General features: G+C 51.2%; 2 protein-coding genes across 3 annotated transcripts in view; one reads left to right on the forward strand and one right to left on the reverse strand.

Annotated features, from left to right (window-relative positions):
- On the reverse strand, positions 1 to 6,717 carry C9H9orf78 (chromosome 9 C9orf78 homolog). Its single transcript, XM_075324727.1, has 9 exons — positions 6,541 to 6,717; positions 6,166 to 6,225; positions 5,838 to 5,889; positions 4,643 to 4,713; positions 4,027 to 4,107; positions 3,699 to 3,896; positions 3,483 to 3,619; positions 499 to 597; positions 1 to 301 (listed from the first exon to the last, which is right to left on the reverse strand). The coding sequence occupies exons 1-9, from the start codon at positions 6,624 to 6,626 to the stop codon at positions 210 to 212; spliced, it is 876 nt and encodes a 291-aa protein (XP_075180842.1). The 5' UTR covers positions 6,627 to 6,717; the 3' UTR covers positions 1 to 209.
- The window catches only part of USP20 (ubiquitin specific peptidase 20), a 22,182-nt gene continuing 2,894 nt past the window's right edge, over positions 6,683 to 25,970 (forward strand). The window contains exons 1-22 of one of the 2 annotated variants that reach the window (XM_075324725.1): positions 6,683 to 6,849; positions 8,191 to 8,322; positions 8,697 to 8,750; positions 8,826 to 8,888; positions 8,975 to 9,112; positions 9,388 to 9,484; positions 11,091 to 11,160; positions 11,686 to 11,799; positions 13,281 to 13,359; positions 14,613 to 14,985; positions 15,072 to 15,209; positions 15,468 to 15,580; positions 17,312 to 17,484; positions 17,706 to 17,800; positions 18,227 to 18,260; positions 18,873 to 18,918; positions 19,002 to 19,182; positions 19,416 to 19,542; positions 20,840 to 21,009; positions 21,407 to 21,488; positions 24,993 to 25,101; positions 25,692 to 25,794. In XM_075324725.1, coding sequence (XP_075180840.1) covers positions 8,242 to 8,322; positions 8,697 to 8,750; positions 8,826 to 8,888; positions 8,975 to 9,112; positions 9,388 to 9,484; positions 11,091 to 11,160; positions 11,686 to 11,799; positions 13,281 to 13,359; positions 14,613 to 14,985; positions 15,072 to 15,209; positions 15,468 to 15,580; positions 17,312 to 17,484; positions 17,706 to 17,800; positions 18,227 to 18,260; positions 18,873 to 18,918; positions 19,002 to 19,182; positions 19,416 to 19,542; positions 20,840 to 21,009; positions 21,407 to 21,488; positions 24,993 to 25,101; positions 25,692 to 25,794 — 2,440 coding nt within the window. In that variant the 5' untranslated portion in view covers positions 6,683 to 6,849; positions 8,191 to 8,241. The remainder of the gene's footprint in view (positions 6,850 to 8,190; positions 8,323 to 8,696; positions 8,751 to 8,825; positions 8,889 to 8,974; positions 9,113 to 9,387; positions 9,485 to 11,090; positions 11,161 to 11,685; positions 11,800 to 13,280; positions 13,360 to 14,612; positions 14,986 to 15,071; positions 15,210 to 15,467; positions 15,581 to 17,311; positions 17,485 to 17,705; positions 17,801 to 18,226; positions 18,261 to 18,872; positions 18,919 to 19,001; positions 19,183 to 19,415; positions 19,543 to 20,839; positions 21,010 to 21,406; positions 21,489 to 24,992; positions 25,102 to 25,691; positions 25,795 to 25,970) is intronic. The other variant, XM_075324726.1, reaches the window with a different exon arrangement.

Consider the following 25,970-nt stretch of genomic DNA (forward strand, 5'->3'; position numbering starts at 1 on the left):
TACAATGGTGAAGGAATGGTTTTATTGTATCTCTGCTCCAGGAACAGCACAGGTCATAATTAATAAAAATGAAATATAGATATGAATTCATGGGTAACACTGAAATCCTTGTGTTTTGCTCCAAGGTGGTAGTAGGTAAAAACAGGAAATAAAGAAAAGTACTCCCAGCTCCGGAGTAACTGACGTCCATCGTTGTCTGGGTGGCAGCATTAGTAACGTCGGTTCATTTTCTTGAATTTCTCATAATGATAGTCGTCGGTGGCCTTCTCGTTGGATGGACGCTTGCGGTTTGGAGGAGACTCTGAAGATGAAGGATGATACAATCAGGAGACTTATCTGTCACATACATCTTAAGACGGATATGAATAGCGACGTAAGATTGTACGAAAACTTGGTATAGATGTCTGATAATGTGTTATTTTTCCATTCTTTAGGGAATAGCTGGAGTCGACTACACCCAAACATTTGTGACCCCACATCACCCAGCTTTATACTCACTCTCCGGCTCTGGCTTCTCTGTATCGCCTACACGGAGGGGACGCGCCTTTGGCTCTTCCTTGTGACGTCTTAAAGGGGTGTTAAGATCCTCCTGATAGACTGAAAAGCAACAGGAAAAGTGTCAATAAAAGGTGTCACAATATAATATAAATATATGAGACACAGAGAGAGAGAGGGACGCAGAGAGTGACAGAGAGAGAGAAAGACGCAGAGAGAGAGGGACAGAGAGAGAGAGAAAGACAGAGAGATGGGGCCGCGCAGAGAGAGACAGAGGGACAGAGAGAGACGGGGCCGTGCAGAGAGAGAGCAGGACGCACAGAGTGAGCGGGACGCACAGAGAGAGAGACGCACAGAGGACGCACAGAGAGCAGGACGCACAGAGAGACAGAGAGAGCAGGATGCACAGAGAGCGGGACGCACAGAGAGAGAGACGCACAGAGGACGCACAGAGAGAGACAGCGGGACGCACAGAGAGAGAGAAGGACGCAGAGAGAAAGACAGAGAGAGACGGGGCTGCGCAGAGAGAGAGCGCAGGACGCACAGAGAGAGAGAGAGAGAGACAGAGGAAGAGAGAGACAAGGACGCACAGAGAGAGAGAAGGACACACAGAGAGAGAGAAGGACACACACAGAGAGAGAAGGACACACACAGAGAGAGAAGGACACACACAGAGAGAGAGAAGGACACACAGAGAGAGAGAGAAGGACACACAGAGAGAGAGAAGGACACACACAGAGAGAGAAGGACACACACAGAGAGAGAAGGACACACACAGAGAGAGAAGGACACACAGAGAGAGAGAAGGACACACAGAGAGAGAGAAGGACACACAGAGAGAGAGAAGGACACAGAGAGAGAGAGACAGAGAGAGACAGGGCCGCACAGAGAGAGAGCGGGACGCACAGAGAGAGAGCGGGACGCACAGAGAGAGAGCGGGACGCACAGAGAGAGAGCAGGACGCACAGAGAGAGAGCGGGACGCAGAGAAGGATGCACAGAGAGAGACAGAGAGACGGGGCTGCACAGATAGAGAGAGAGATGCACAGAGAGCGGGACGCACAGAGAGAGAGAGACGCACAGAGAGAGAGAGAGAGACGCACAAAAAGAGAGAGACGCACAGAGAAGGACGCACAGAGAGAGACAGAGAGATGGGGCCGCGCAGAGAAAGATGGGGCCGCGCAGAGAGAGAGAGCGGGACGCACAGAGAGAGAGAGACGCACAGAGAGAGACGCACAGAGAAGGACGCACAGAGAGAGACAGAGAGATGGGGCCGCGCAGAGAAAGACGGGGCCGCGCAGAGAGAGAGAGAGACGCACAGAGAGAGACGCACAGAAAGAGAAGGACGCACAGAGAGAGAGAGAGAGACGCACAGCGAAGGACGCACAGAGAGAGACAGAGAGACGGGGCCGCGCAAAGAGAGAGATAGGGACCCACAGAGAGAGAGGGCCGCACAGAGAGAGAGAGAGAGACGCACATAGAAGGACGCACAGAGAGAGCGGGACGCACAGAGAGAGACGCACAGAGAGAGAGACGCACAGAGAGAGAGACGCATAGAGAGAGAGAGATGGGGCCGCGCAGAGAAAGACACAGAGAGAGACGCACAGAGAGAGAGAGAGAGACGCACAGAGAGAGACGCACAGAGAGAGAGAGACGCACAGAGAGAAAGAGACGCACAGAGAGAGAGAGACGCACAGAGAGAGAGACACACAGAGAGAGAGACGCAGAGAGAGAGAGAGAGAGAGAGAGACGCACAGAGAAGGATGCACAGAGAGAGAGACAGAGAGACGGGGCCGCGCAAAGAGAGAGATAGGGACCCACAGAGAGAGAGGGCCGCACAGAGAGAGAGACACGCACATAGAAGGACGCACAGAGAGAGAGAGAGAGAGACGGGGCCGCGGAGAGAGAGAGACGCACAGAGAGAGAGACACGCACATAGAAGGACGCACAGAGAGAGAGAGAGAGAGAGACGCACAGAGAGAGACGCAAAGAGAAGGATGGAGAGAGAGAGAGAGAGAGAGAGAGAGAGAGAGAGAGAGAGAGAGAGAGAGAGAGAGAGAGAGAGAGAGAGAGAGAGAGAGAGAGAGAGAGAGAGAGAGAGAGACGGGGCCGCACAGAGAGAGAGAGACGCACAGAGAGAGGGGGTGGCACAGAGACAGATAGATAAGAGAGATAGGATAGATAGAGATCATCTATCCGCAGAATGCCTGATTGCTATTGGTTTCACCAGACAAGATTTGGGATCCTGAACTCCCGAGTGTGAATAAAAAGGTAGTGAGCATGTGCGACCACTGTCAATAAGAGTAATGGTCGCACATGCTCAGTACCGCTCCATTCATTTGACCATTCAGGTGATCAGTAGAGGTCTCAGCAACCTAAGCCCCCCTCAGCGATCATACATCTATCCTGTGAATCGGTGATATGTTTTTTATTGGACAAACACTTTAATAACAGTTAGTACTACCCGGCATAAAGGGAAGGTTTTATGACAACCCCTTTAAGGTGTTCTCTAAGAAACTTATTTCCAAAAACAGCGCCATGAGCGGAGTCTGATATCGCAGCTTATCCTCATACAAGAGAATCTGACTAAGCTGTAATATCTTAAAAGGCCTTCGGGCAGGAGAGGAGCAGATCCTTGGGGGGGGGGGGAACTTTGCGATGGGGTAAAATTTAGCAGGAGGCTTGTTTTTTTTTGGAAGCCTCCAGATTTGCGATGATCAATGATGAAGGAGCTGCCATGGTTACCAAAAAATGTAAAATGTATCCCCCAACCATGGAATAGGGGGTAACTTGCTATTTGCTGTGATACCAGCGATTCCGGGATCGGAACTTTAGAACTCCGAAAGTGGGTCTCTAAATCCCCGTCCTCATTGGTGCATCCTCGATTTCTGCTCCATTTATTGTCTACAGGGCTGGCGCTCAGGTCACCGCACTAAATATTTTTGGAGGGGGCCCAAACGTTATCATACCACGTCGTCCAAACCTTACATCGATTGTGCTGCACGTAGTTGACGGCCATGTTGGTGGGCACGAAGGACGTCTGCTTGTCCTTCTTCTTGTTCTGCTGCTCGGCCAGTAAGCGGGCCTTGGCTTCTTCCGTAAAGATGATGTTTTTGATTTTTGCGCTAATAATGATAAAAATATCCGTTACATCTTGGTTCACTTTCTCGCCAGATATATACACGAAGCTCGCGGCTCACGTACTCTATGCCCAGGTCCACCTCCGGGATCCCGCTCAGCATCTGATTGGACAGCATCTCCTCGGTCTTCTTGGCGGAGGACACTTTGATGCTGTCCGGCAGCTCGTACAGACAATCCTCCGCGCTCTTCGGCTTCACCTTCTTCACTTCATTCTCAATGATTCCTTTTCTTTTCTTCAGCTCGGTCTCTATGTACTTCATCCTGAAATAAGAGATCGGTTACCGAATTGTGGAGAACAGCCAACAACGCACAGGTGCAACCTTTATGCAGATCACCCCATACCCCCGATGAGGGGCGATATCGGCCTCCCCAGCACTGCCCGTGCACCTACATGTCAGCATCTTCGTCCCTCCTGTTGGTTTCTGCAGAGAACGATGTCCCCAGATTCAGCTCTTCATCGTCTCCAATCTTACTAAAGGAAACAAAATGACTAAAGTCAGACGAGCTCCGACTTCCTAGTCCGGCCGCACAGCTTGGGCCTCCTTCACACGCCCGTGCATGTGTGTGGTGGTCCGTGGTGAAGGTGCATATTCCGTGTGCTATCCGTGTGACATCCAGAGAGCACGAACTTGCACACTTACGTGTCTCCGGCGCTGCTGTTGCTTCAGTTCCTGCGGTGAGTGCAGTGAATATTCATGAGCTTAATGAGCAGACCCGGAAGCAACAACAGCACCAAAGACAGGTAAGTATACATTTTTTTTTCTTTTTATGCGACTTCTGTTTTCTCACATGGATCACATCAGTGTGCGGTCTGTGTGGGAGAAAACGGACCTGTCGCCATGTGGACCACACGAACATACGTGTACTCCACATGGACCATGCCAAAACATGGACGTCTGCGGAAACACATTGATTTTAAGGGGTCTCCGGTACGTGTGAAAATGGACGTCACATGTACCGGAGACACGGGTGTATGAAGGAGGCCTTACAGAGATATAGAAAGTTACCTGTCCTTCCCACGGTCCTTCAGCTTCTTCATATCCACCATCCCTCCAGTGTTGCTCTTGAAAGGATCATCCTATGATATGATAATCATATAAAAGAGGTTCAGCAGCAGCTGCAGCAGCATACTGTGAGTCAGCACGATTACCTATCTCAAGCTCCCAAGGTGCTTTTGGTGGTGACATCGATACCACAGACACTATTAAAGGGGACCTGTCAGGTGCAATATGCACCCAGGACCACAAGCAGCTCTGGGTGTATACTGCTAGTCCCTGCCTAACTGTCCCTATATACACCAGCATAGATAAAGAGATCTGCATATAAAGTATTTCTAAAGATCCTTTATGATATGCTAATGAGAGCAGGGACTAGTTCCCTTGGCTAGTCAGCCCCCTTAGGATGTAAGTACACCCCTGTGGGCGTACTAACATGCTAATGAATGCGCGGCGTCAGAGGCATGGTCAATCTCACTGCTCTATGCTGCCACCGCGCCAGAAGCTGGATTTCGACTCAGTGCCCATGATCAGAAGTCCCGGACTTCCAGTCATGCGCACTATGAAGCCAGGGGTAGTGCACATGACCATAAGTCCAGAGACTTTCTGATCGTGCGCACTAAGCCGAAAACCAGCGGTCACAGCAGAGGTGAGCGCGACCATGCCTCTGACACTGCGCATTCATTAGCATGTTTGCACGCACACAGGGGTGTACTTACATGCTAAGGGGGCCGACTAGCCAAGTGAACTAGTCCTTGGCCTCTTTATCATATAATAAAGGATCTTTAAAAATCCTTTTTCTACAGATCTCTTTATCTATGCTAGTGTATACAGGGAGGGTTAGGCCGGGATTAGTAATATGCACCCAGAGCTGCTCGTGGTCCGGGGTGCATATTGCACCTGACAGGTTCCCTTTAATCGCAGCCTCTGAGGGGGCCGGGATTGGAGTTCTCACTGATCCCAGGCGTTGAAGATGTAATAATGTGGACACAGCTCCTTTCTTGGTGCAAACTATATAGCGCCAACACCGAAAACATACGTCATGGAAGGAGGCGCTATAGTGTGAGGCCTCAGCAAAAAGCTCAACGTCTTGGACCCTTGTCAGTGTCTTATGTCTAGGACCGGGACCCCCAGCAATCAGGCAGTTATCCCCTATCTAATAGAAGGGGGGATAACATCATATTTCGGTAATATCACGTGGACTCACCGCCAGTACGGATTCTTCAGGCAACTTTTCTCCAACCAAAAGAGCTGCAGCGCTACAGGGGGGGCAAAATAAAAGTAATGCTATGTTATTTTACTACTGTGTTAGTAGGTTTGGTACAATGTATCAGTGCAGACACAATCCAGGCAGTTTACATCACAGATAATTGCCTGGGTCTGATGCAACTGTGACAAACCCTCAGCTGTATGGATTTCTTTCTACACATGGGCTGTAAAGAAGAAAGCCTCATGCACTGACTATATAGGACAAACCATCTCCACGTGTCGCCATTTTCACCCCCAGGTGTGTCGGACGGCGTTCCCCCCCTTACCTCACACCATTTTGTCGCTTTCTTAGACTCTGCACCTCTTTAGCTTCTTCAAGTTTCCTTCTGCACATACATAACACAAAAAAAGTATTACAAATGGCAGCTGTGAGCAATAGGATCAGAATAGCGTGCCACAGGGAGAGTGGCTACTCCGTATGCCGCGAAAGGGGCACTTAAAGGGGTTGTCCTCATGATGAGTGTTCACTGCCCCTTTAATCAATATGGCAGAGAGAAGATTGTCACCACATTGCACAGAAAGGAAAGTCTATAAATACTGCTGCAAAGAAATACAAATAACAGCCAATCAGATTGCTTCTATCATTCTCCAAAGGAGGTGTCTAGGAATGAAAGGTGTGATCTGATTGGTTCGTCACTGACCTAACCTCCTTGGTCACCCCTTGGTCTTCCTCCTCTTCCTCCGAGCTGGAGGCTTTGCGTCTGCGGAAGTTTTTACCGGCTGGCATGTTCGGTTATTTCACACGAGCCCTTAGAATTGGATGTAAACAACAGTAGGACGAGTTACTTCCGGCGCGGGGTGATGACGTAGTAACGCCCTTTCTGAGGCTTCCTGGCTCCACCCAGGCACTGGCAGTGCGAGGAGGGGGAGGAGCTAAGTAATCAGCCGTCAACAGCTGCAGAAAGATGGGGCCCCGTGTGCAGAAGGCTGAGCCATAGACTGGAGCGGAGGTGAGTGTCCTGCAAAGGCTGCACTGACAGGTATACAGACAGCAGGGGCATGTATACGTGTGGATAGATTTATATATGATGCTGAAGGGGCTGTTATTCCTGGACATGTTGGAAACATGCATCACCCTCCTGGCAAAGCTGGGTGACAACCAATATGGCCGCCCCCTGTGTCATCACTCAGCTTTCCCAGAGCCCTGAGTGACCGCTCTATGTAATCATGTAGCCACCATTCCTGTCTCCTTGGAAAACTAGTAAGATTTGCTTTTCAGGGCTTTGGGAAAGCTGGATAATAACCAAGCTCGCACCCTCCAATGTCATCACTCAGCTTTCCCAGAGCACTGAGTGACCACTCTATGTAATCATGTAGCCACCATTCCTGTGTCCTAGGAAAACTAGAAAGATTTGCTTATCAGGGCTTTGGGAAAGCTGGATAATAACCAAGCTCGCTCCCCCCAATGTCATCACTCAGCTTTGACAAAGCCCTGAGTGACCGCCCTATATAATCTATAATCATATATTCACCATTCCTGTGTCTTAGGAAAACTAGTAAGAATTGCTTATCAGGGCTTTGGGAAAGCTGGATGACAACCAATCTGGCCTCACTCAGTTGTCACTCAGCTTTCCCAGAGCACTGAGCAATCGCGCTATGTAATGATGCATCGAACATTCCTGTCTCCTTGGAAAATTAGAAAGACTTGCTTTTCAGGGCTTTGGGAAAGCTGGGTGACAACCTGTTGGGCTGCTATTAGACCTCCCACAGGGGTTGTCGCCTCTAATAACGTGCAGTAGGGGGCGCTGCAGTGTAACTGGAATCAGGGGGCGATATTATCCTGATATATATTTGTAGATTATGGGTCCTGATTGTGTGTGTGTGTGTGTGTGTGATATATTAGGAGTGTCCCCGTGACGGCGCCTTGTGGAGTCGGGGGCGCCCCCCCCGTGACGGCGCCTTGTGGAGTCGGGGGCGCCCCCCGTGACGACGCCTCGTGGCGTCGGGGGCGTTCAAATCTGCAGAGGGACTAGGGTCTCTGCTCTAGAATCCGCCCCTATAAGACACTTATGGCAATTCTTTAAACAAGGAAACTTTCTGTCGTTTTGAGGAAATTGGGGGGAGGGGGGAGGTGAAGCTGCAGATTATTATTGACGTTCTCACTGTCTCCGCGTTTTGTTGCCGTCATTGCTGCGGTCCGGGCTTTCTCCATTCACACAGTACAGCGCTGCGGTATGTGATACATGATCCCACGGCTTACACAGCCATTTCTGGAATTGTCTTTTAAGCGATTGCTATGGGGTCCCTGCAGCGGCTGATATAATCCGTCCCTTCTTTTTCTGTCTTCGCAGGCCGCTTCTGCTCATCCGGCGAGGACCTTTTCTCCGTCGCCTGTGAACACCATGGGTGAGATGGACGATTTCTGTCCCCATCTGGATTCCATTGGGGAAGTCACCAAGGAGGATCTGATCTTAAAATCCAAGGTGAGCTCCCTGGGGTCAGCTATGAAGGCGTCAACGTTCCGATTAGGGCTAACGGTGCACCATAGCTGTATTAAAGGCACAGTACCTCCAATATGGCCCATCCCTGTTCTTGCAGTAAGCAGGGGTCTCACATTTTTGCAATAAGGTCTCATTAAACATTTTGCACCATTTGACGTTTTCAACTTTTGAGTAATGAATTGTGAGTCAGTAATCAGAGCTCACTGATGGATCCTCAGTTTACTCATTCTCCAGAATAATGCAGAATGTAATGCTAGATGCTAACAGATTATTTTAGGGTGTAAAATGGGCCCCTTTTCTGATGCATTTGAGTCCCACTGGCCATTTATGTAAAAGTATCTCCACTTTTTCTATAGGGAACCTGCGAGTCCTGTGGAGCGGGAGGACCCAACCTGTGGGCCTGTCTGCAGGTAAGTGGCTCCTAAGGGGGCACCCGTCAGACGGAGAGGACACGGAGGGTCCTGACCGCTGCTTTCTGCTTCCAGGACGGGTGCCAGTACGTGGGATGTGGCGAGTCCTATGCGGATCACAGTACCCTGCACGCCCAGGTGACCCACCAACCCCCTCCCCTGTGTGTGCCGGGGTCCGCAGTGTCGTGAATGAATTTGCCACCTCTTGTGTTGGGGTCTTTTAGGCTAAGAAGCACAATCTGACGGTGAACCTGACCACCTTCCGGGTTTGGTGTTACGCCTGCGAGAAGGAGGTTTTCTTGGACTCCAGGGTCCCTTCTCCTACTCACTCCCAGTCCACCTCCCCCAAACTGAGCCACCGGGTATGTCATTCTGTGGGGTCATCGGGGTCCCGCACTGAGCTTTGAAAGACCCGACTATGGGGGTCCTGAAAATAGCCGGGCCCCATAGGGAATGAATGCGGCACTGCACATTCATACCCTATGGGGACCCGGCTTTTCTCAGGAGCCCCATTGTCGGGTTCTTTCGAAAAGTCCCATAGTTGGATCCCCCACCAGTCAACCACTGTTTACACTGGAGAACCCCTTTAATTATGGGGTGCAAAGACTACTAGTTGATGTCGTCTTCTGCTCTGTAGGAAGTTCCCGCTACCGTCCATCCATTGAAGTCAGTCCCCATCGCAGTGGCTGATGACGGGGAGTCGGAGAGCGATGACGATGACCTGAAGCCACGGGGTGAGCGCACGTGGCCTCCTGTCTCCATCCACGACAAGGCTTTTATATTTCTGTTTATGACCAGCAGAACAGTCATAGGGATCCAGATATTTGTGCACACGATTAGTCTTGCAGCCTCTTCCCTCACATCTGGATGAGCTGCAAATCTGCCCAAACTGCAGAAATGCCTCCCCGACGTCTGCTGCATACCTGGGTGGTCTTATCTAGTGCGGGGGCTTCAGGAAAGGTGGGCAGCAGCGGTAATGGGGGGAACATGTTAGGCCAAACATGGCTGCTTCAGTCCGGTCCCTGGACAGACACCAAAAGGCTGAAAACAGGTGACCATGTGCCACACCATGGCCTCGCCCTCAGCCGCACCATGGCCTCGCCCTCAGCCGCACCATGGCCTCGCCCTCAGCCGCACCATGGCCTCGCCCTCAGCCGCACCATGGCCTCGCCCTCAGCCGCACCATGGCCTCGCCCTCAGCCGCACCATGGCCTCGCCCTCAGCCGCACCATGGCCTCGCCCTCAGCCTAACCCTCAGCCGCACCATGACCTCGCCTCAGCCGCACCATGACCTCGCCTCAGCCGCACCATGACCTCGCCTCAGCCGCACCATGACCTCGCCTCAGCCGCACCATGACCTCGCCTCAGCCGCACCATGACCTCGCCTCAGCCGCACCATGACCTCGCCTCAGCCGCACCATGACCTCGCCTCAGCCGCACCATGGCCTCACCCTCAGCCTTGCCCTCAGCCGCACCATGGCCTCGCCCTCAGCCGCACCATGGCCTCGCCCTCAGCCGCACCATGGCCTCGCCCTCAGCCTTGCCCTCAGCCGCACCATGGCCTCCCCCTCAGCCGCACCATGGCCTCCCCCTCAGCCGCACCATGGCCTCCCCCTCAGCCGCACCATGGCCTCCCCCTCAGCCGCACCATGGCCTCCCCCTCAGCCGCACCATGGCCTCGCCCTCAGCCGCGCCATGGCCTTCCCCTCCTCCTCAGCCACGCCATGGCCTCAGCCCCAGCCACACCCTGGCCACAATCTGGCCTCACCCTCAGCCACTACCTCCGGATATCTTCAGGATGCAGACAGCAGAGAATATGTTGGTGGAGGAGGGGATATGGAGGACTGTTAGGGCTCGTACTGTATATAGGGGATTATGTGAGGGCTCACATATATGGAAGGGATATGTGGGGGCTCATACTGTATATAGGGGGCTATGTGAGGGCCCATACTGTATATAGGGTGCTATGTGAGGGCTCATACTGTATATAGGGGGCTATGTGAGGGCTCATGCTGTATATAGGGGGCTCTATGTGGGCTCATAGTCTATACAAGGGACTATGTAAGGGCTCATACTGTATATAGGGAGACTGTAGGGGCATATACTGTATATAAGGGGGCTATGTGAAGGCTCGTACGGTATATAGGGGGATGTCGGCAGAACTATTTATTTTACATTAATTGTAAATATTCTGTTAATATTGAGCAGAGTTACTCTCAGGCTATGGATTCGGCTTCCGCACCAGTCACGCTCTCTGATGTGGCCCCTCAGGAATATTAATTGCCCCCTCTCCATTAGCTGCATTGATTTCCTAATCTTACCTGTATATTGTGTCTCCAGGTCTTACAGGGATGAAGAACATTGGTAATTCCTGTTACATGAATGCTGCCCTCCAAGCGCTTTCCAACTGGTAAGACTCCGGGGGTCATGGATCTGCCGCACCAATGTCGGGGGGGGGGGGTCATGGATCTGCCGCACCAATGTCGGGGGGGTCATGGATCTGCCGCACCAATGTCGGGGGGGTCATGGATCTGCCGCACCAATGTCGGGGGGGGGTCATGGATCTGCCGCACCAATGTCGGGGGGGGGTCATGGATCTGCCGCACCAATGTCGGGGGGGGTCAAGGATCTGCCGCACCAATGTCGGGGGGGGGGGGGGGGGTCATGGATCTGCCGCACCGGTGTCGGGGGGTCATGGATCTGCCGCACCAATGTCGGGGGGGGGGGGGGGGGGGCATGGATCTGCCGGGTCATGGATCTGCCGCACCAATGTCGGGGGGGGGGGGGGGGTGTCATGGATCTGCCGCACCAGTGTCGGGGGGTCATGGATCTGCCGCACCGGTGTCGGGGCGAGGGGGGGGGGGGTCTACGAGCTCCTGCAGTCATTATTACGTCTTGTGCCATCGATTTGCTTTTGTTTATCCCCCTCTCTCAGTCCTCCGCTGACGCAGTTCTTCTTGGAGTGCGGGGGTCTGGTGCGGACGGACAAGAAGCCGGCGCTGTGCAAGAGCTACCTGAAGCTGGTGTCCGAATTGTGGCACAAGAAGCGGTGAGTGGCCGGGATTCTCCATATGTGATGAGTGGACCAGTTTCCCAAGGGAAGATGCTTCCTATGTTACGCCCAGTGCAGGCCCCAATGGCTTTGCAGTCGGTTTCGCCTCCATCGACTTTACAGTATTTATGCCTGCTGTTTCTTTAAAGGGGTATTCCCAGTGACGTAACTAGAGTTTAATGGGCCCCCGGGGAAAAATTCGGATCTGGGGTACAGAATAATTATGCTGACACTTAGCTCTTTCCCTCAGCACCCAGCTTTCCCATACTCTGATATCCCGATATAATATCCGATATAATGCATCTCATAGTCCTCCATATATTATAATGCACCCCATAATCCTTCGTATATTATAATGCATCCCCCATAGTTATCCATATATTATAATGCACTCCCCGTAGTCCCGCATGTATTATAATGCACCCCCATATTCCTCCATATAGGAGGCAGCCCCCATATACCATTATGCAGCCCCCATATACCATTATGCAGCCCCCATATACCATTATGCAGCCCCCATATACCATTATGCAGCCCCCATATACCATTATGCAGCCCCCATATACCATTATGCAGCCCCCATATAGTATTATGCAGCCCCCATATACCATTATGCAGCCCCCATATACCATTATGCAGCCCCCATATACCATTATGCAGCCCCCATATACCATTATGCAGCCCCCATATACCATTATGCAGCCCCCATATACCATTATGCAGCCCCCATATAGTATTATGCAGCCCCCATATAGTATTATGCAGCCCCCATATACCATTATGCAGCCCCCATGTAGTAGCATACAACCTCCATAATGTTTAATGCACTCCATATCCTCCTTGTATTATAATGCACCCCATATTCCTCCATATAGTATTATGTAGCCCCCATATTGTATTATGAAGCCCCCATATACCATTATTCAGTCCCCATGTAGTAGCATACAACTCCCATAGTCCTCTGACCACTGTGATTAAATACATACTTCTCCTCGTTCCCCGCTGCTTCGGTCTCCTGCACGTCCACTGCTCTGCACATCTCAGCACAGCGGCGCGCAGCAGTGACGTCATCGCACTCCGCTGTGCTGACAGGTCAGAGTGCCACAGACACAGCAGGAGAATGATGAGCTACTGATACAACAGAGAGTGTGATCCACAGAACAAGCCCAGTGCCGCCATGGGTGGTGCGCCACTGTCTGAGGTGCTCGGGACCCCCGGGCCCTGTCACGATGGCGACCCCTGTGACCGCGATCGTTCCGCCCCTGGGTACTCCACTTCCACCAGTATACCACTTGTTCCCTGCAGAGGAGATACTGGTTACATCAGTGCAGACCTCATTGGGGAACGAGCGGCACAGATCTCCCTCTCTGACAACTTTTGGGGGTCTCAGGAGTTAGATCTAATACCCAGTGGATGGGTAACCATCTTTTAGAATTGGGGTACCCCTTTTAATCTTCTTTTCTACTTTTTTTGCCCAGGCCCAGTTATGTGGTGCCCTCGAGTCTGTCCCACGGAATTAAACTGGTGAACCCCTTATTTCGAGGATACGCCCAACAGGTGAGGCCACAATATGCTGACAATGGCCATTCAGGGCTCCAGGAAAGCTGAGTAGTAAGGGGGGGATTCAACAAGCACTGTACACCAGAAAACTGGGCTTTAACACCTTCACCACCGGTCAATTTTCCTTTTTTTTTTTTTTTTTTTTTCTTTTGCTGCCCTTTGTCTGAGAACAGTAACTTTTTCGTCACTCTCGCCATTTGAGGGCTTGTTTTTTGCGGGACGTAAATTAAACCATTAGTTTTACCATATAGTGTACTGGAAAACGGGAAAAATAATTCCAAGTGCGGAAAAATTGCAGAAAAAAGCGTGATTGCATGATTGTTTTTGGGGTATTTTATTCAGAGTTCACTATATGGTAAAACTGATGTGTGGGTGCGATGCGTGAGGTCGGTGCGAGTTTGTAGACACCAAACATGTATAGGTTTACTTTTTTCTAAGGGGTTAAAAAAACCAGAAATTTGCCCAAAAAAAGTGGGGCACTTTTTGTACCATTTTCCGCGACCTGTAGCGTTTTCATTTTTCGGGATCTATGGCTCAGGGACGGCTTATTTTTTGCGTCTCGAGCTGACTTTTTTTAATGATACTATCTATGCGTCAATGCTACGTTTTCATCGCCTGTTATTGCATTTTGCGCAAAATTTGCGACAACCAAAAAAACGTATTTTTGGCATTTGGATTTTTTTTGCCTCTACGCCATTTACCGAGCAGAATAATTGATTTTATATTTTGATAGATCAGGCATTTCTAAACGTGGCGGTACCAAATGTGTATATATTTTTAATTTTTTTAACCCTTTACTTTTCAATAGGGCGAATGAGGGTGTTATTAATTTTTTAGGTTTTTATTTTTTAAAACTTTTTTTCATTTTTTTTTTTTTTTTTATTTTATTTTACTAGTTCCCCTAGGGGACTATAAGGATCAGCAGTCTGATCACTCATTCATTTTTCCTGATCAGAGCTGCACAGCTCTGATCAGCAGAAATGCTGCTCTCCTGTTACAGCCGACAATGTCATGATAGCGACTGGAGTCATCACATGACCCTTCACTACCATGACAACCATCGTCTCCCTCTGATGGGGTAGGGGTAAGGTGCGTTCCCCGATGCGGCACTTTTAAATCGCGCTGTCACATTTTGACAGCGTGATTTAAGGGGTTAAAAGGCGCGGGTGGATTGCGGATCCACCTGTGCCTGCGAGGCACACTTGTCTGCTGTTCAGATTTGAGAGTTTATTTCTGACCCGCGGATTTAGGACACCCAGGAATTCCTGCGCTGCCTCATGGACCAGCTACACGAGGAACTTAAGGAGCCGACCCCCTGTTATAACCAAGAACGGGACGAAGAAGAGCAGGAAGATCAGCGGGAGATGGAGCGCGGCACGACGGAGGACGACTTTCTGTCCTGCGATTCGGGCGGAGAGATGGGTGACGGGGAAGGCGGGGGAGGGGTGGGCTCCATGGCCGAGATGGAGCTGTTGATCCGGGAAGAAGCCGGAAGGTCCATCTCCGAAAAGGAAAAACTGAAGGAGAGAAGACTGTCATATTGTCACCGCAGAACCAGCTCAGAGCAGGCGGACGAGGACGCGGATGTGGACACTGCGATGATACCGGGTAAAACGAGCAAACGTACGACCCCCAGTAATGTTGTTCTCCCCACGCGTTTTTTATTATTTTGCACATTATTTCTTTTAATCTTTCGTTATCCCTTTCAGAGCCCGACAATGAGGCGTACATGCACTGCTCGTCTCGGCCCTGCAGTCCTCACCCTCCGGACGCGCACCCCAAACTCTCCAGCAGCCCCCCGCGCTCCAGTCCTCTGCGCACAGCACACTCCTACGTCTTAAAGAAAGGTAAAGTGAGATTTAGAGAACATGTCGGGACCTTTGTGTGGGTCGGCTTCTGTCATAGACGCCGGTGCAGATCCATAGGGTCTGACTCTCAATATCCCTAAGGGGTAGTGCTGCACCGGAGCTGCATGCAGAGTGTGCAGCGCTGCCCGGCCGCTTCTGGAGCGCAGTGTCCTGCTCAACTGGAGCGGCTGCCGGAAACGGAGCCTTTACCGAGCCTGTCTGAAGTGTGGGTCTGCTTTAATTTCCCTTTGCTTACAGCGCAGGTCATGAGCGGAGGGAAGCGCCGGTCAGAAATCAAGTATCGCAGCGTCATTTCCGATATCTTCGATGGGTCCATCCTCAGCTTGGTCCAGTGTCTTACCTGCGACAGGGTATGTACGAGCTCCGTAGAAAACGCCTTTGCTCCACGCATTACCGTATTTTTCGGATTATAAGACAAATTTTTCTCTCCCAAAAATTTGGGAGGAAAATGAGGGGTGCGTCTTATAACCTGAATGTAGCCTACCAGGAGGTGGTGGAGAGGGCAATGCTGAGAGCCGCTGTGCTGGGGGGGTGGAGGCCGCTGTGCTGGGGGGTGGAGGCCGCTGTGCTGGAGGCCGCTGTGCTGGGAGGTGGAGGCCGCTGTGCTGGGGGGGCCGGTGAGGCAGGGCCCATCCTAACGTTGGCGGTGCAGCTTCAAATAATGGCGCCCGGAGTCGGCATGTGCGCAGATGGAGCTCTCGGCTCAAGATTTCACCTGCGCATGCGCCGCCTCCAGCCCAGTAGCGGCCTTAAGGAAGATGGAGCGTGTGCAGATGAGATCTTGGCTTGCCAGTGAGACGATGGCTCAAGCTGCGCATGCGCCGCCTCCAGGCGCCATTATTTGAAGCCACACTGCTGACCTAAGGATGGTCTCTGCCTCCACCGTAGTTTCTGGATCTTGCCTGCTTAGGCCACCTGCAGCGCACCATCGCCCTGCTCCTCCACCACCCCTGCCTCCTGTGACCCCGCTCCTCCACCACCCCTGCCTCCTGTGACCCCGCTCCTCCACCACCCCTGCCTCCTGTGACCCCCGCTCCACCACCGCCCCTGCCTCCTGTGACCCCCGCTCCACCACCGCCCCTGCCTCCTGTGACCCCGCTCCACCACCACCCCTGCCTCCTGTAACCCCCCCGCTGCACCACCGCCCCTGCCTCCTGTGACCCCCGCTCCACCACCGCCCCTGCCACCTGTGACCCCCGCTCCACCACCGCCCCTGCCACCTGTGACCCCCGCTCCTCCACCGCCCCTGCCTCCTGTGACCCCCGCTCCGCCCCTGCCACCTGTGACCCCCGCTCCACCACCGCCCCTGCCTCCTGTGACCCCCGCTCCACCACCGCCCCTGCCTCCTGTGACCCCCGCTCCTCCACCGCCCCTGCCTCCTGTGACCCCCGCTCCTCCACCGCCCCTGCCTCCTGTAACCCCGCTCCTCCACCGCCCCTGCCTCCTGTAACCCCGCTCCTCCACCGCCCCTGCCTCCTGTAACCCCGCTCCACCACCGCCCCTGCCTCCTGTGACCCCCGCTCCGCCCCTGCCACCTGTGACCCCCGCTCCACCACCGCCCCTGCCTCCTGTGACCCCCCCCGCTCCTCCACCGCCCCTGCCTCCTGTGACCCCCGCTCCTCCACCGCCTCCTGTAACCCCGCTCCTCCACCGCCCCTGCCTCCTGTAACCCCGCTCCACCACTGAAGACACCACCGGATTATAAAATGGATCCCCCCCTTTTTTTCTTTCTCTAAATTTGGGATGTGTCTTATAAACTGAAAAATACGGTATTTCCTATTATTTATTCAATGTTTATCCCCTTCCGAACATATGTCAGATGCTGGGTCATGTATGGAAAGGGCTCAGGAGCTCCTATTGCTGCTGTCAGATGCAGATGCCGGCTGTAGGATACAGCCTGCGCCCTCCTCTAACAGCAGCAACAACAGAAAATTAAAAAGCCCCAGTGATGTCCGGTGATCTGTTAGTTCAGGGCCCGAGGGGCGATGAGGACCTAGAGGCTCAGAGTGCGGATGGGCTGATCCCTGCGCCTTGTATAAGCGGAGTGCCCCTTTAATGACTGCTTTCCTGTTTTGGCTCAGGTGTCCACCACCATTGAGACGTTCCAGGACTTGTCGCTCCCGATCCCAGGAAAGGAAGATCTGGCAAAGCTGCACGCCACCATCCATCAGAGCGCTGTGGTCAAATCCGGCTCCTGCGGAGAAAACTACAGCAGCCAGGGGTGGCTGGCCTTCCTCATGGACTACATCCGCAGGTATGGGCGCCGGTCTGCCCCTTTTTAAAAGGGTTTTTTCCATTTTTGGACAACCCCTGTCCCAGGCTGCAGTTTGATTATAAACACACACAGAAAAAAAAATACTTGTGCTTTACTCACCCTCCCCGGGTCCAGGTGTTTTCCTAAACTGGAAACCCCTTTAATAAACCCTTCTACCATTTGTATATTCTTCACATGTCTGTGGTATGTCCCCCCCCCAGGTTTGTGGTCTCCTGCATCCCAAGCTGGTTCTGGGGTCCCGTCGTCACCCTGGAGGACTGTCTCGCTGCTTTCTTTGCTGCTGATGAACTGAAAGGTAAAGCGGCGCCATTAAGAAGAGAGCGTCTGTCTCTGGTGGACCCGTCCTGTCCGGCATTACACAGTCAGGGCCATGATAGAAATAGGCAGCACTGTAATGCCCACCTCACCCTGTGGGGGCGCTGCAGGGAAACTGGACTCTTACTGCCAGGGCTTCCCCGCAGCTGATCGCGGAGATCTGAGCACAGCGGCTCCATGGGATCCATGTTAAGTGGAGAAAACTCCTTTAATCAGTAGAAACTAAGTCAATTGGAACAAGTAGAGCTGCAGTGTAAAGCATGGGGGATGGTTTATTTGACCAGGCAGTTCTGAAATTAGAGCTACAGGAGGGGGACGGTGGGGGCACAATATAAGAAATGCATTTTACCACCTCATTCTATGATTTTAACTTTTTTTTTTTCTTTTCTTTTATTTTTTTTGGAAGGTGACAACATGTATAGCTGTGAACGCTGTAAAAAGTAAGTTTTATATAGTTCTATGAGCTCTCTCTGTCGCACTCGCTCTTTCGCTGTGTCGCGCTCGCTCTTTCGCTGTGTCGCACTCGCTCTTTCGCTGTGTCGCGCTCGCTCTTTCTCTGTCGCTCGCGCTCGCTCTTTCTCTGTCGCTCGCGCTCGCTCTTTCTCTGTCGCTCGCGCTCGCTCTTTCTCTGTCGCTCGCGCTCGCTCTTTCTCTGTCGCTCGCGCTCGCTCTTTCTCTGTCGCTCGCGCTCGCTCTTTCTCTGTCGCTCGCGCTCGCTCTTTCTCTGTCGCTCGCGCTCGCTCTTTCTCTGTCGCTCGCGCTCGCTCTTTCTCTGTCGCTCGCGCTCGCTCTTTCTCTGTCGCTCGCGCTCGCTCTTTCTCTGTCGCTCGCGCTCGCTCTTTCTCTGTCGCTCGCGCTCGCTCTTTCTCTGTCGCTCGCGCTCGCTCTTTCTCTGTCGCTCGCGCTCGCTCTTTCTCTGTCGCTCGCGCTCGCTCTTTCTCTGTCGCTCGCTCTTTCTCTGTCGCTCGCGCTCGCTCTTTCTCCGTCGCTCGCTCGCTCTTTTTCTTGTCTCTATCTAGCTATATATCTATATAATCTCCATGTTGTTTCAGGCTGAGGAACGGGGTGAAATACTGTAAGGTTTTGCGGCTGCCGGAGGTGAGTCCTTGCGCTTCGCTCTTCCTCCCCTTCCTCTGCCGTCTCCTCACGTCTCAGCCTCGTCCTTTCCTCGGTTTCCGCAGATCCTCTGTATACACTTGAAGCGTTTCCGGCACGAGGTGATGTACTCCTTCAAGATCAGCAGCCACGTTTCTTTTCCCTTGGAGGGTCTGAACCTCCGACCGTTCCTGGCCAAGGAGTGCGTGTCCCACATCACCACGTACGACCTGCTGGCCGTCATCTGCCATCACGGCACCGCAGGCAGTGAGTAGTCACGACTCAGCCGACGTCTGGTATTGGGGAGAATTAAAGGGGAACGTCTAAGACGTCTTGAGCCGGTTCTAACCGTTTTTTAAGATCTCTGATCCCTGGGTCGGACACTTGCGCGCAGCCGGTCCGTGTCGTGTTATCATCCTCATACTGGATCATTAGTGTTTCCAATCATTGACAGCAAGCAGAGGTCTTGAAAATGGTTTTACGCTGTTGTCCCGTCCCAGGTGGTCACTACATATCCTACTGCCAGAACGTCATCAACGGGCAGTGGTACGAGTTTGACGACCAGTACGTCACCGAGGTGCACGAGACCGTGGTCCAGAACGCAGAGGCGTACGTCCTCTTCTACAGGTAAATCGCCTTTTTTTTTTTTTTGTTTTGCAAAATATGCCTTACCTTACCCTAAAAACAAGCCAGTATTTTCAAAATTGTAAAAAAAGGAGCCCCTATGACAACACTTCCTGGCACTTTGAGGTTCCCTATGATAACTCTGATTTCAGGCTATACACCCCATCAGGGATTTTTAGTTAAATGCCTGTATTTTAGGAAAAAAAATAGTTTTGCAATTGGGTTTCTTTGAGGATTTTGAGCCGTACGCTGCTTTGTCCATTGATAGGCGCAGAATGAGTCAACTGAGAATCTGTCACGGAGCTCATTCTAAAAAAAAGCATTTATAACTCTTATCTATGTTCTTCTGAGCTCCTCCCGGCCGGTTGATGACCACATGAACGTTGAGCTGAACTGTGTGTTCATAAATGAGTCAACTGAGGATCTATCAGGGAGTTCGTTCTCACAAGTGTTTATAACTCTTATCTATGTTCTTCTGAGCTCCTCTCGGCCGGTTGATGACCACATAAAAGTTGAACTGAACGTTGTGTTCATAAATCAGGTGATGGGAGGTCAGAAGAAGGAAAAGTTAGACCCCATCAGGGATTTGCTGCTTGGCCTATTGATAGGAGCAGAATGAGTCAACTGAGGAACTGTCGGGGAGCTCATTCTGAAAAAAAGGGTTAATAACTCTTATCTATGTTCTTCTGAGCTCCTCTCGGCCGATCGATGACCACATGAAAGTTGAGCTGAACTTCATGTTCATTAATCAGGTGACAGGAGCTCAGAAGAAGGAAGAGTTAGACCCCGGAAAAATGTCTGAAGCCCAGGAATTCGGAATTCAAACCCATGCACAACGGGGCCATTGACTAATGATGCAGACGGAGTCGCTGTGTGCTCTGTCGGACATCATTTTCAGCCCTTTACGCCTCATTGAGGCCTGATCAATGGGTCCCCATCAGCGCATACATCCGAATTTCATTTTCCAGGACCTAACCAACCGAACGCAGGATAAAACACGACATGAACATGGTCTTATGCACCTTTCCTACAGAACAAGCTCGCTGACTGTCTCTCAGTTAGCTCATTTTTAGCCATCAATAAACAATGCAGGTATAAAATAATTTTTAGCCAAAACGCATGAAAAATAAATAGTCTGTATCCTTTAGGGTTGTCATAGGCTTTGAAAGAATGATCCTTAGTTGTTGTTATAGGCATTAAATACATAAAATCAGTCACTGGAGCTTTTTGTAACCGCTGCAGCCAATCATTTTTCATAATGACGCTTCTGATTTTTTGCACTTGATGTCCCTTTATCCAGGAAGAGCAGCGAGGAGGCCGAGCGGGAGCGGCAGAAGGTGGTGTCTCTGGCCGCCTTGAAGGAGTCCGGGCTTCTCCAGTTCTATATCTCTCGAGAATGGCTCAATAAGTTCAACACTTTTGCAGAACCGGGACCAATAACGAACCAGAGCTTCCTGTGCTGCCATGGAGGTAGGTCTGCGGCAGTGGGGTCTCTGATTAGGGTGCAATTACTTATTCAACACCCATCAACATCCTGCCATATTCAAAGGGGGTCAGCCAGGACTGAAAACACGAGTGGTATTGCAGCTCATCCACATCGACGTCAAAGGAGCTGAGCTGCAATACCACTCACGGCCTGTTGACAGGGGTGGCGCTGTTTCTAAGAAAGCAGCCATGTTTTTCTAATTCTGTACGTTCCTCTCCATCACTGTGCTCCGAATGAGGCTGCCTACTTTGGACCATCCCCTCCTGGGTAAAGGACCCCATAAAAATAAGCCAATCATGTAATGTCGCACTGCGGGGTACTGACTGCCTATGTGGGGGGCAGGAGAGTGTCCTGACTGTGCTGACTTAAATCTTTTTACAGGAATTCCTCCTAACAAGTATCATTATATAGACGACCTGGTGGTGATCCTGCCCCAGAACGTGTGGGAGTATCTGTACAACAGGTGAGATCTTACTATGTGATTGTGCTGCGGACGGCACCATTATAGAGGATGGGTCAGGTTTAGAAGTTATTCCCCATCCACAGGATAAGGGAGAATTTCCGGATTGCCGTCCCCTTGACGGATTGCCGGCCCCTTGACGGATTGCCGGCCCCTTGACGGATTGCCGTCCCCTTGACGGATTGCCGGCCCCTTGACGGATTGCCGGCCCCTTGACGGATTCCCAGCACCCTCTCCGATCCGATAACTGGAGCTCTGAAGGGCCCCGTGTGAATGGAGCGCTGGTTGATCATGTGCACTGCAGCTCCAGTCATCCTTACGGGAGTGCCATCTGCTATCAGTAGCGCTACATTAAAAATGAATGGAGCGACAGCGCACATCAACCACTGCCCCTCTGATGAGCCCCTGTTCTCTGGACTGGTTGGACCCCCAGATATCAGGAAGTTGTCCTCTAACCAATGGATGGGGGATCACTTCCAAACCATAGACATTGAGCTACGGGCTACCCCCCAAATCTTCACTATTTTTTTTTCCTAGTGTTCATTTGCTTCCGAAGGTTCAGCAACTTTCAAAATAGTCTCCTTAAAAAGTTTTCTACCACTTTGTGGCTTCCTGCCCTTCTCTCAGTGTTGGGGCACAAGCAGCACTCACATCCAGCCTATATTACTGGGAGAGACACACAGACCTCACATCCAGCCTATATTACTGGGAGAGACACAGATCTCACATCCAGCCTATATTACTGGGAGACACACAGAGCTCACATCCAGCCTATATTACTGGGAGAGACACACAGACCTCACATCCAGCCTATATTACTGGGAGACACACAGAGCTCACATCCAGCCTATATTACTGGAGAGACACACAGACCTCACATCCAGCCTATATTACTGGGAGAGACACACAGAGCTCACATCCAGCCTATATTACTGGGAGAGACACACAGACCTCACATCCAGCCTATATTACTGGGAGACACACAGAGCTCACATCCAGCCTATATTACTGGGGGACACACAGACCTCACATCCAGCCTACATTACTGGAAGAGACACACAGACCTCACATCCAGCCTATATTACTGGGAGAGACACACAGACCTCACATCCAGCCTATATTACTGGGAGACACACAGAGCTCACATCCAGCCTATATTACTGGGGGACACACAGACCTCACATCCAGCCTACATTACTGGAAGAGACACACAGACCTCACATCCAGCCTATATTACTGGGAGAGACACACAGACCTCACATCCAGCCTATATTACTGGGAGACACACAGACCTCACATCCAGCCTATATTACTGGGATAGACACACAGACCTCACATCCAGCCTATATTACTGGGAGAGACACAGACCTCACATCCAGCCTACATTACTGGAAGAGACACAGACCTCACATCCAGCCTATATTACTGGGAGAGACACACAGACCTCACATCCAGCCTATATTACTGGGAGAGACACACAGACCTCACATCCAGCCTATATTACTGGGAGAGACACAGAGCTCACATCCAGCCTAGATTACTGGAGAGACACACAGAGCTCACATCCAGCCTATATTACTGGGAGAGACACACAGACCTCACATCCAGCCTATATTACTGGGAGAGACACAGAGCTCACATCCAGCCTAGATTACTGGAGAGACACACAGAGCTCACATCCAGCCTATATTACTGGAGAGACATAGACCTCACATCCAGCCTATATTACTGGGAGAGACACACAGAACTCACATCCAGCCTATATTACTGGAGAGACACCCAGAGCTCACATCCAGCCTATATTACTGGAGAGACACACAGACCTCACATCCAGCCTATATTACTGGAGAGACATAGACCTCACATCCAGCTTATATTACTGGGAGAGACATAGACCTCACATCCAGCCTATATTACTGGAGAGACACACAGACCTCACATCCAGCCTATATTACTGGGAGACACACAGACCTCACATCCAGCCTATATTACTGGGAGAGACATAGACCTCACATCCAGCCTATATTACTGGGAGAGACACACGGAGCTCACATCCAGCCTATATTACTGGAGACACAGACCTCACATCCAGCCTATATTACTGGAGAGACACAGACCTCACATCCAGCCTATATTACTGGGAGAGACGCACAGAGCTCACATCCAGCCTATATTACTGGGAGAGACGCACAGAGCTCACATCCAGCCTATATTACTGGAGAGACACACACAGACGTCACATCCAGCCTATATTACTGGGAGAGACACACAGAGCTCACATCCAGCCTATATTACTGGGAGAGACACAGACCTCACATCCAGCCTATATTACTGGAGAGACACACGGAGCTCACATCCAGCCTATATAACTGGAGACACAGACCTCACATCCAGCCTATATTACTGGGAGAGACGCACAGAGCTCACATCCAGCCTATATTACTGGAGACACAGACCTCACATCCAGCCTATATTACTGGAGAGACACACAGACCTCACATCCAGCCTATATTACTGGGAGAGACGCACAGAGCTCACATCCAGCCTATATTACTGGGAGAGACGCACAGAGCTCACATCCAGCCTATATTACTGGAGACACAGACCTCACATCCAGCCTATATTACTGGGAGAGACACACAGACCTCACATCCAGCCTATATTACTGGGAGAGACGCACAGAGCTCACATCCAGCCTATATTACTGGGAGACACACAGACCTCACATCCAGCCTATATTACTGGGAGACACACACACCTCACATCCAGCCTATATTACTGGGAGAGACACACAGACCTCACATCCAGCCTATATTACTGGGAGAGACACACAGACCTCACATCCAGCCTATATTACTGGGAGAGACGCACAGAGCTCACATCCAGCCTATATTACTGGAGACACAGACCTCACATCCAGCCTATATTACTGGGAGAGACACACAGACCTCACATCCAGCCTATATTACTGGGAGACGCACAGACCTCACATCCAGCCTATATTACTGGGAGAGACGCACAGAGCTCACATCCAGCCTATATTACTGGGAGACACACAGAGCTCACATCCAGCCTATATTACTGGGAGAGACACAGACCTCACATCCAGCCTATATTACTGGGAGACGCACAGACCTCACATCCAGCCTATATTACTGGAAGAGACACACAGAGCTCACATCCAGCCTATATTACTGGGAGAAACACACAGACCTCACATCCAGCCTATATTACTGGGAGACACACAGACCTCACATCCAGCCTATATTACTGGGAGACACACAGCGCTCACATCCAGCCTATATTACTGGGAGAGACGCACAGAGCTCACATCCAGCCTATATTACTGGGAGAGACGCACAGAGCTCACATCCAGCCTATATTACTGGGAGAGACGCACAGAGCTCACATCCAGCCTATATTACTGGGAGAGACGCACAGACCTCACATCCAGCCTATATTACTGGGAGAGTCCATAGTGATAGCCTCTTGTATTTTTCTGCGCAGGTTCGGCGGAGGTCCAGCCGTGAATCATCTGTATGTCTGCTCTATATGTCAAGTTGAAATCGAGGCTTTGGCAAAACGCAGGAAAACCGAGATCGACACTTTTATTAAGGTAAAAAAAAACAAAACCTGAGACCATTATACAAACCCTACCTACAAAATATAGGATTAAATGATAAAACTTTCCCTGCCTGCACCACCACTAGGGGGAGCAAAACCGCTCACTGAATGCAATGCATTTACTGAGCTCCGCATGTTCATCGACTGTACAGCTCTTTTATATACGTGTGGATCAGCCGCGCAGACATTGACGCACATGTGCGGCACGTCCACAGACAATATTTGAAGCTAGCTCCGATCCCCCTTAGATGCTGCTGTCAATTTTCAGCATTGACATGTGAACAGTTAGATCCTCATGGGAGAGCCAAGAAGATGTAACAGTGGTTTTCCCGGCTGACTTCTTCAAATAACGGCGCCACCCCATGTCCCTGGTTGTATCTGGTATTACATCTCCATTAAAGTGGATGGGACATTACCCACCCTGTAGCAGAGGTGGCGCTGTTTTTGGATGAGTAGCCATTTTTTTTCAGTTCATGGACAACCCCTTTAAATTTTGCTAAGAAATACATCAGGAATATGGGAACAAAACCCATAAAATGTGACTGCAGAGTTTGTGTGACTGATGGAGGATTTCTTATTCAGCTGAATAAAGCCTTCCAGGCGGAGGAGTCGCCCAGCGTCCTGTACTGTATCAGCATGCAGTGGTTCCGGGAGTGGGAAGCGTTTGTCAAAGGCAAAGACAATGGTTAGTGGCGCAATGTGCAATCCTAATATATATATATATATATACCATCTGACATGATCATAACAATTGTATTCAGGGGCCACATTTTCTGCAGCCCTTTGGGGACCCACCTGTCTTGAGCCACCCACTGTATAGTGTCAGCCGCACATAGCTACCTTAAGTAGTTAAGGGGAACC

The sequence above is a fragment of the Anomaloglossus baeobatrachus genome, chromosome 9 (genome assembly GCF_048569485.1).
Source record: "Anomaloglossus baeobatrachus isolate aAnoBae1 chromosome 9, aAnoBae1.hap1, whole genome shotgun sequence".
Taxonomy (NCBI): Eukaryota; Metazoa; Chordata; class Amphibia; order Anura; family Aromobatidae; genus Anomaloglossus; species Anomaloglossus baeobatrachus.